General features: G+C 42.8%; 1 protein-coding gene across 1 annotated transcript in view; it reads right to left on the bottom strand.

Moving 5' to 3' along the window:
• The window catches only part of FER1L6 (fer-1-like family member 6), a 68,875-nt gene that overhangs the window by 26,954 nt on the left and 31,333 nt on the right, over positions 1 to 10,588 (bottom strand). The window contains exons 20-24 of the mRNA XM_009881005.1: positions 8,803 to 8,937; positions 8,076 to 8,225; positions 3,976 to 4,086; positions 1,612 to 1,773; positions 309 to 492 (exon numbers count right to left, since the gene is read on the bottom strand). Coding sequence (XP_009879307.1) covers positions 309 to 492; positions 1,612 to 1,773; positions 3,976 to 4,086; positions 8,076 to 8,225; positions 8,803 to 8,937 — 742 coding nt within the window. The remainder of the gene's footprint in view (positions 1 to 308; positions 493 to 1,611; positions 1,774 to 3,975; positions 4,087 to 8,075; positions 8,226 to 8,802; positions 8,938 to 10,588) is intronic.

Genomic DNA, 10,588 nt, shown 5'->3' with positions numbered 1-10,588 from the left:
AATAGGCTGCCCAGGAAGGTGGTTGAGTCACCATCCCTGGATGTGTTTAAGAGCCGTTTAGATGTGGTGTTGAGGGATATGGTGCAGGGGAAAACTTTGTAGAGTGGGGTAGATGGTTTGACTCGATGATCCCAAGGGTCTCTTCCAACCTAGACAATTCTATGATTCTAAGATTCTAAATGTTTATACCTTTAAGGGTTTGACCCTACATTCAACACAATGAAGCATATCTTCTAAGCGCATGCCTAGCGTTAAGCCTCTGAGCAGGTCCTTTGCCTTTGTATTTGGGGTCAGGGTTGGACATTTACCTTTCGCAATTTCTACAACGTCTAGTCTGTTTGGTGTAGCTTGAGGACCCAACTGGGTCTTACATAAGAATTGCTTAAGGCAGTTGATGGTGTGTGTGCCAACAAGAGTACTCCTCCCAAATGCTCTCCAGTCGACCACGCAGATGCTTAGTGGTGGATGCAAGAGTTCATTTTCAGGCAGCTCCTAGTGGAGAAGGACAAGCAGCAGTATGAGAATTAATAGAGAATATAGAACACGTATAGAATATTTGTCGCGCACAGCAATAATACTATTACTCTTCCCTCCCTTTTTCTCCCCATACTCAAAACACAAAACACATACAGCATAGGCAATATAGTTCTGTCCACAGTTTTCTGCAAAGTCTGGAGAAAGTGTTGTCCTTAAGAATACAGAGTGGACCATATGGACTGTGCTACTGAATTGAGTCCCATGCTGTCACATACAAGCATCTCTTGTTAGATAAACTGGGAGAATCAGGAACGTTCAGAAGGAATGAACACTGCATTGGAAGTTGTGAGTCTTAATGCCACTGCTGCTTTGTTGAAGTCTATTAGCCCTACCTGCCTCAGTCTGTCCAACCATGAGATGAGGAGACTGGGTGGTTACATGCCTTATAGGATGAATTACAAAAGGGAAAACAGCTCTTTGGACACGTGACATACAATGGAAGCTAAAAATACTGTAGCAATTGTACTTCAGTATCCAGGTCATGTTTTGATATCCTTTTGTCTTATAAATAAACTTCTCTCTTGATGCTAGCAACAAGAGCAAATTAAACAGATTATTTTTTTTCTGGTGCTGACTTTTGTCCACTGAAAATACCAGCTCTTATAACCTACCCAACAGGCAATAATTACATTTCCAGTCCATAACAGCAAGTGTGACAATATTAAAAGGTCCAGAGCTTATGAGCCAGAAATGGTCAATCCTCTTAATAGCCCAGTAATGTATGAAGGAAAATTTAAAAAATTGTAAGGAAAAGGAAACTGAGCACTAAAAAGGAAAAAAGACTAAAAATATCCCTGTTATTTGCCAACAATTTCCAACCTATCAGTAAGAATCTGATCGCAACATATTTCCTTGACTACTGAAGACATAACATGAGTAACATCACCTTCTTTTATTTGTAGCAGGTGTCTTTTAAAGCATCTTCAAATCAGTAGCTTTTGCATAAGAATTGATGTCCCTTAGTATTTGATCAAGACACAAAGGAAATTGTTTGACAAAAAAGGATGGAAATTAGTAATTAACACCTTGCCTAACCAGAGAACACAGAGGCAAGGAGCAGCATGCTGTACATACCACTTCAAACCAGTCTGCAAGGCCACTGAAATTGGGATTTTTCTTGTAGCTCTGAATGACAGAGGATTTCACTCCTTTCCCCGCACATTCAATGAGAACCTGGGGGCGATCTACAGAGAGCAGCTGGACTTTCTTCAGCTCTCGAAGACCCCAGAACAGGACCTGTGGTGGGCAGAGAGAAACATCGGTAGCCCGCAGAGACCCCTCAGTCTGCTGCTCAGGAAGCCACTGCTGGGATCCCATCACCTCGTATCCCTTTGGGAATGAATGCAGGACTACCAGAAAAAAACCCAAACAACTTAAATCTGATATCAAATAAGCATCAGGATTATGGTGGAAGTTAAAGCAATTAATAACATCCAATTGTTACCAAGAAGTTATTGCCAACAGCAAGCCATAATAATCACATTTGCAAAAGTCATCTTTTCAGCAGGGCAAGGGGACTATTCGGGCAAACAGCACAGGCTCAGTTTGTTTAAAGTGCCAGAGCTGTTGAAGGAGCAAACAAATCCCGTAGGAGCAGAGGTGATTAACAGAGGTTTGCCGGCTGAGCTAGCCCTCAGGTCTGCAACGGATGGCGGGAGGTCTCCAAGCAGCTTTCCTTCAAAGGACTGTGCTTCTGGTCTGGAGGACAAGAAGGAGACTGGACCTGTAAAACAGGGCTCTGCAAGAAAAACTGGACTTTATACAGCATGCGCTGGGGGGCCCTGAAGGAGAGGGCTGGGGCAGGGAGAGATGGTTACGTTATAGTTGGTGAGAGAAGCCGTGAGTCTCACGAATCTGAAATAAAGACTGGAACTAAAAGGGAGCGTGGGGACCTTTGTGGACACCTTGGACGCTGGCAGGACTGATGAGTTGTGTGAGTCAGGGAGTGGCAAGGGGCACTGGAGGGGAGTGCGGATCAGTGAGATCCTGCTCTGGTGTCAAAGGTCTGCAGTTATAATTGGGGCATACTTCTGTAGCTACAATGGCTTCATGGCCATTTCCACCAGTGAGAGAGAGTTTATAATATCTTAACAAAAATAATTGTGTTATATTCGTTCTGTGTTATTTCCTTGCTGGATACCCTCCAGTGTTCATATTTCACTACATATTTGTGCACTTCCACTATAAATCTGTTCTCGTAGCGATTAAACTGTTTGGATCTGGATTCAATTTCCCTGATTTTAAGGTGCCTGAGGTATCAGACTGAGGAATGGAGTTGTCTTGGGCACCCTCCAGAACCCAAGGAGACAGAGATGCACTTCCAAAACATACTTTAATCTATTTAAGCTCTGAATCGCTCTGGCAGGGTAGCTGCTCTGCTCAGCTGTCCAAACAAAAAGCCTACAGTGAGGATGCTTCTAAGCTGGGTGCCTTAGGGATAGTTGTGATCAACATCACAGCAGTGTAAAAAAGAAACTGTAGAAGCAGCACAAAGCAATCCTACTGCAGGGCAATGGGAAGGCCTTCATAACACAATACTTAGAGGAACACCTATGTTTAAGGATTTAAGTTGTCCCTTTAGCATCAGCAGAGTAGTTCATGGGCTTATTTACCTTGCAATATCAGGTGTAAAAAGAAAGAATGCTGCTAACAAAAACTCTTTTCTATGTAGAGAAAACAGTAGCTTAACTAAATTATATGCAGAGATAATAATTGTTCCTCCCTTTTCATCAGGTCAATTGCTTGATCTTTGAAGGCAAAGCTGGAACTGCTTCTGGGCTCCCAGAGGAGTATTTCTGGGTAAGGGCCACCAGGTTATACAAGCAGGATCTGATGGCACAGCAAAATGAGTAAATAAGCAGGTGGCGTGAAGGCTGCAGGAGGAGTGACAGGGAGCGGTGGGGCTGGGAAGCATCCAGGCATTATACTAACATGAAAGGGTGACACAGTTCCCTGCTTTCTAACATAAGGAGACTTTGGGTCCAAATGGTGCAAGAGACGAGGGGAGAGAAGGTGCAAACATTTGTATGCAGGTAGATGACACCGCTTGGCTGAAGTCTGGGACCCAGAAAAGGTTGATCTGAACTTCCCCTCCAGTGAGGTCAGCTGCAAGGGGATGCTCTCCATCCGGCAGACACTTCCCTGGGTGCACAGAGCACAGGTCCATCAGCCACTCTCTGACATGGGTGCAGTCCTATCCCAGCAGGCCGGGATTGAGATGTCACCTTTGCTGGCCTCAGGCGGAAGCCCTGCCTCACATGCCCAGCCGTGGAGAATCAGTTTGATTTGAATTTACCACATTTATTTCAGGATCTACATGCTATTTTGATGTGATTCCTATTGATCAGGATTTTAAAAGCATCATCCCTTACTGCTACAGTTCAGTAAGAGAATAAAAGGATCTGAGATTTGGAAACAGAAATATTCTAAATAACTCACCTCTACTCTGTACTTGCTTAAAATCGGTCGGATGTTGGCTGGGACTGGGTAAATCTGGCCAATATCTGGTGGGTCCACTGGGGGAAGTCTGTCTGGATCTGACTGAGGAATCTGAAAAATTAAGCAGTCATAACTTGGGATGGTTTTTGGAAGAATGAAAAAAACAGTATCAGGCATGTCTGTGAATGGTACACGGAACACACCAATTTAATGCAGTTTTACAGGTCATGTTGCAGAGCAGACGGGTTGTGCTGTGAGAAGAATGTGACCTGGATTGCGATCTGCCCTGCTGTGATGCTAAAACACTTGGCAGGAAGAGTATTCAATAGATTGGATTTATGCATCTTTCTGAAGAAAAAGTCTCCTTTGTCCTAGCAGGACATAGTCTGCCCTAAAGACATGCATGTACTGAAGCATGGTAATTTACTAAAAATGGAAAGCATGGTAATTCTATTTAACAGAAATCCTGAGCAAAATTACTTAGAAGACTTTCACAGGAAAATTCTAGATCTGATTCTAGTTTAAAACCGCTGATGAACAGACAGTACCCATCAGCTAAACCACACACTCGCCAGACAGACATAATGCTCTTCAGCCACTGTGGAGGAGCGGTACTGCATTATTGCCTACTGTCACCACTTGAGAACTTGCAAATGGCATCTCCAGCATTAGAGCTGAGTCTTCTGTGTGCCACTACTAAAATCTTGCAGCAGGCGGCACTTATGTCCTTTGGGTGTGACTGCACATAAGCCTGCCCCACATTCAGGAGCTTATTTGGGCATTCAGGAGCTTATTTGGGAGTGCAGGACTGCCCTGTGCCAGGTGGGTGGGAGAAGAGCACACCCCACCACAGCTCTGAGGCTTGACCGTCTTTTTGCCTCTTGCCATGCTCCAGGCTCTGCTGCCTGTTTTGTTCCCCTTCTGTGGGAAAGCTCCCTGGCTTCATTTCCCAATCCCTTCCTAATTTTCAACAGTGTATTTATGACCTTCTCAGTCCATGCAGGGCAGACCTGAAGCCTGGCCTGATTTAGCAAATTTCTACATAAAACAGTTAAAGCCAGGACCTGATGGTCACTCCTACCAAAAGCTCAGGCTGTGATAGCAGAGAACAGTAGGAACACAAGTTCCATGGGTGAGCTAAAAAGCTACCAGCAGAGCTCTCCTTGGCTTTCTCTTGAAGTACAGTACCTAAAGCGTACAGTACATACAGCTTCTGGGAAAAAGAAACACAACTTCTGGAGTGCTTCATCATTCCTGAGCTAACTTCTCACCGTTGAAAAGTGAAGCATCTGAGACACAGCTCTCAAAGGACCTGTGAAGTTAAGTCTTCTGCTTCTTTTAACTAGGCCATCTGCCTGTTATTTGCAGCTATGTACAGTTGTGTGGGAGTTTAATTAGCTTAAGGGAGAAAGGATGTATTCCCTAGTACCTTGTAGGTGACGGAGAAGATGAATGGAAAACGTATCTTCTAGCATAGCACCTGCAGCATATGTGAGTAATTAATACATAATGAAGAGCAATAATTCACATGCATATGTTTACTGCCTTTTATAAGTAAAAATCCAAAGCAATTCATTTAATAGATTTCGGAGAACTTGAGGCCAGATATCTAGGTCTAATTTTGCTGTTCCACAGTGCATCTGGTTTCTATCAGCCACCTATGTGATGCTGTTTAGAAAGCCAAAGAGAAACAACTTTGTGAACAATACCTGGCTGTCTAGAAATCTACCTGTTTAGCTTTAATTATATTTAGAGCTTCCAACTCTATATTAATTGGCATTACATGGTCCAAAAATTTACCCTATAACAGATTAATTGATGCTTTAAATAAAAGAATAAATGGATAAGAAGCAAAGACCACTTGAACCAGATCACATACCAGTTGTCATATCCCTGCACACAATTCACATTTCAGGGTACCCACTTTCTTTGCATTATCTGACTTGGGTACTGATAACAGGTGATCAAGAAAAATATATCAATCTGCAAGATACAGTGACATGCATATGTAACTTCTAAACACCACCATTTAGTTCCATTTTTTAAAAACTGGAATTTACATAGCTATTTGCATCTCTTCTTACTGCTGTGAGAAGGGATTGGTTCCCCAGGACATGGCCTAGGAGAGGAAGGCTGGAGAGATCTCACATTTGAGGACAGAACCACCTCATGTAGGGTTTGATTAAACTGCACTCCAAGACTACAAAACCTCAGAGTGATATCAAATCAAGATTCCCTGGATCTTCACTTTTGTTCTTATTAAGTATTGCGGTTAACTGAAGAAAAGTTGTGCAAGAAGTGAATACTCCCTTCTCAAAATGAATATTCTCCAATATATTGCAAGGTCCCCAGTTCTCCAAGATCCAACAACCACTAGTGGAGTTGAGAGTGTTTCTGTATTACACAGTGAAACTCTGTTAATTTCAGTGAAATTAGCTTGGTATAACTCAGAGAGGACTTTGCTTCATGGCCACAGTGAAACTGCCCAGAACAAGAGGTGAAGAATGACCTAGCACTCAAATGACAGTAGAGGAAAATATCCACAAGGTGTGATTACAAGGGGATTTTGCACTTTTGATTAAAAAAAAATAATTAAAAATCAGTAAATACCGAGCCCACTTTGAGCAAAATCAAGACTCCTAGTATTCACTAGTCTGTATTCTTTTAGTCTACTATTTTTTCTAAATGCCAGGGTACTTTATTATTAGACTCATTTTATCCCTCCAGCAAGACCCAGCATGATAGTATTCATTTTGAGAGGGGAGTATCCACTTCTTGCACAACTTTTCTTCAGCTGAACCAAATGATACCTGCAGATCAGAGCTATCAAGCATGGTATGTCATGGAAAAGGTTATGGGCTCAGAACAAGAATCAATCAGTGGTAAGAGATTTTTCTTTCCATCCTCATACCAAGCATCATCAGGAATCCCCAGCTAATAGAAGGAGCCACTGGCACATCAGCTCAGGGAGTACTCTGAAGCCTGACAGGTGTTTATATGTATCTTTTCCTGAAATTTTCTTTAATGTCCATATTGCTATTATCTGCCATAGAAGATGCTCTAGAATGTTGTAACCAAGAAGAATAATACAGAGCATGAAAATAAGGACTGCAGGGTCTTTACTTACAGTTCTCGTCAACTCTCTAGAGAAGTCTTAGGGGTATATTTGGGTATATCCCAGAAGCAGTGCTGCTTCCCTTGTACCAAAAGATGGCAAAAAAAAAATATACAATGCTCTCTTTGTTCACCAAAAAGTGGATTTCAATTAAAAAAATGGGAAAATTATGGCTAAGGTACTAGACTCTATCCCTACGTACCCACCATAAAGAGAAAATGTTTCACATGGTGGCATATTTTACCAAGAAGATAATTAGCCCATCATGCTTAAAAGCCTGTTTTATCTTGGGAATATCTGTAAAACCTGTCACAGAGTTCCACATTTTTCCCATTTCAGATTTCAGAATAAATTGCTGTAGGTTTTCAGCAGTGATAAGTTTCCTCTCACTAGTGGCTCTGCAAATTCCAGTGAAATTCCCTGAAATCACAGGCATGAAATACCACACTCGTGCCTGCTGGGCTAGCCCCAGAAGTAAGCTGAATTTGCCTTTTGTTTTGTAGTTGGAAACCAGTGTAACATTTCTGTTAATATGTCAGGGGTATCTGAAAACTCAGTCTCCCTAATCCACTCCTTATTATTCACCACTCCCTTTTGCTAAGAGGGAAAGTAGTATTGAGAGCTTTGATGTTGCTAACGTCAGGGCCATGTGGCAATGTGCTACTCCAAAGAGCAGATCATTGCAGTGGTGGTGGGATTTTCACAGTGGTTTGTCAGGCCAGAGCCCAATTTAGGGCAGGGCAAGTGACGGGCAAATGAGGCTCAGAGCATGCGAGGGGCTGGCGGTGGTGTGTGCGTGGACAGTGACCCCTGGCAGGGTGAAGGGAGTGATCAAGATTGCACAGGGACTATGAGGTCCAACAGCAGAAGGGCCCTGCTCTAGTTGCAATTCCCATTAATTCAAGGGGGCGGTGGGCCTTGATGCCGTGGCTGCTTTTCTGAGCCCAGGGTGCAAAAGCGTATTGGTCCAGAAAGCCTAGTTTACCTCCAGAAGCTCAAATGTAGCGAGAAGGTCTCCTCCTGAAAGACTTCCACAATGCACTGGGTGGTAAGAAAGTTTAGGTGGTTCATAGTTTTGATCAGCAAGTCTCACCACAGGGGCAGCCACTGTAGACCCAATATATTCTGCCTTTCCCTAAAAAAGGGAGAATATAGGTGTCAAATGCATTTGAATTTCAGAGCCGTCACAGGAGCCAAGATGATGCAGAATTTAGTATTTGTGAAAAAACTCTTCTCCTGAAGTAAACAGCAAGGTAAAATGCAAGGCAATTATCAAAATGGAAGAGCTGAGTACTTATTACCTCTTCAGAGCACCCGAAGTTTCTGAGCTCTATATTCAGTCAGTGAGACTGCGTGAGAGTTTGCGCAGTCAGAGATAAATCTGTGTCTCCCCAGACTTAGATACATGATTTACAAGGGGGTGCAAGGGAGGTGGGGGCAAGATGCTTCTGATGTCTCTAAGCCAGTCTTTGGGAGCAAGATTCACTTGGGAAAAAACAATGCCACAGCTTTGCAAGGACATAAATCGAGTCTCAGGGCTGTTTTCAGATGCTAAATTGGAAACCACTGTAACACAGGGCTCCATTCACCGGGGTCACCCATGTTGATTGACAGTTGTCCTTTTAATACTCATTCAGTGACATGCTTTGCTTTTACACTGGCAGTAAGATGTGAGAGCCCGAGTTTTTTACTAAGAAGGATTACAAGTTTACCACTGCATCGTCATCATACAGCTCAATAACGATCTCTGGCGGGAACTGAGCAATCTCCTCTCTGTCGCCATGGAGCACAATGCTGTTGAAGAGCAGCATCTGGTTCCAGGTGGGGGATAGCGTCTGAGAAATGATCTAATGGAAGAGAGGAAAATCTTAATGAGCTATGAACTGCACGGTTGGGAGTGCTTCAGAAGGATGTGCTGATCTGCTTGTGACGTTCTTTTACACGGCCTGGACAACTCCCTTGTCTGAGAAACCGCATTTTTCAGCAACTATTTTGAGCCAGAAGAGTATGATTCTTTTGCTTTGACACCGGTATCTCTGGTGTCTTCATTTCCCTGTTTGCCTCCCAGACCCCTCACATGACCACCCATCTGTGTAGACAAAGCTCAGTATTAAATTTAGAGGAAAACTGTTGGTTTAGGAAAGCAGGCGCGTTGCAGATGCTATTAAAGTAAAGCCCTTGCCCTACAGTGAGGCCAGTTTTCACTTCTCCAGGGTACATTTTTTCAATCTTGTTTTTACTTCAGTGTAACGACACGTAACACTTTATAAAAAAATAAAAAAATATATATCTTAATGAATCACTCATAATAAATCAATAGTTTTTAATTTGCTGTAATTTGGCTTATGTGGATGCTTATGGCATTTCATCATAGACAATGTTTTAACTGTCTTGGCAGGAAATATATTTAACAAAGATAACATTTATAGAGGAAAAATGTGCCAACTGCAAAATGACTCATAACCTGCTATCGTTCTTTTGAATGGAAATAAGGCTCTTGACTACAGTTTATTGGCAGCTGGCTGACAGTCTTCTAAAAACATGCAAGTTGTTGGCTGCAATATTTTATTCAGGCAGTGAATAAACTAAACACTTCTGTACTTATAAAATCCTATTTTTCCTGGCCCAAAATCTACTTTCCTGAATCTGGTGCATCTAAACACTAGCTTCATTGGCATCCTCCACAAACTTCTATTAGAAGTTAAAGTCACATTACAGGAAAAAATTCATATCCTTGAGGCAGAAGCAGCACAAACAGGAACCTATGACTAAGAGGAGAGAAAGGTTTATGCTTCTTGCTCCCTTTGGCATGTGCTACAGAACTTGCTTTGTTAGAGAAGAAGGTGCCAGAGGAATTTCAGAACTAATTAAATTAGAACTGTCTTCCGTGGAGGTTTTTGGGGCAGGAGCTGGATGGGGGGAGTTAAATACTTTTTCTGAAGCAAGACCATATTTGACCCAGCAAATTCTGCTTGTGGCATGGGGTTCAGAACTCCTGGCCCCATTTTAGCTCCAGGGTAGTTGCAGAGGGCTCAGGACCTCTGAAAGTCAGTTTTCATGTTCTGTGAGGGACCATTCTTCTGCTCATTTGCCAGGGCTGTACTTCAACCCTTCTTGGGGGAGTTCCACAGAAGTTCCCCCTTCTCTCTAGAGGCTCCATCTCCGCAGGAGACCATTTGTCCCCTGGAGATGCCTGAGGGAGACGTGAGACCACTCCCCATGGGCACATTTTTGCAGCACTTATGTGCTGCAGAAAGTCTCACACCTCTCTCTTTTCAGCTCATTTCAACTTTGCCACTCTAAACCCACCAGTGTTTTTTTCTGAATTCATCGCAAAGAGCCATGCTGGCTCACAGGGCTACAGAAGCCATATAAAATTCTTCACTCTTTGTTCAATCATTGCATGCATAGACTACAGGAAAAGAGAAGCATGGGGTTCATCCTCATACCAAGCAAAGACAAGAGCCCAAACTTAAAACATATAGAAAAAGATGTAGG

Source organism: Charadrius vociferus, unplaced genomic scaffold (genome assembly GCF_000708025.1).
Source record: "Charadrius vociferus isolate BGI_N301 unplaced genomic scaffold, ASM70802v2 scaffold2, whole genome shotgun sequence".
Lineage (NCBI taxonomy): Eukaryota > Metazoa > Chordata > Aves > Charadriiformes > Charadriidae > Charadrius > Charadrius vociferus.
Note: the sequence above shows the minus strand (reverse complement) of the source record. Positions and strands in the feature narration are given on the sequence as shown.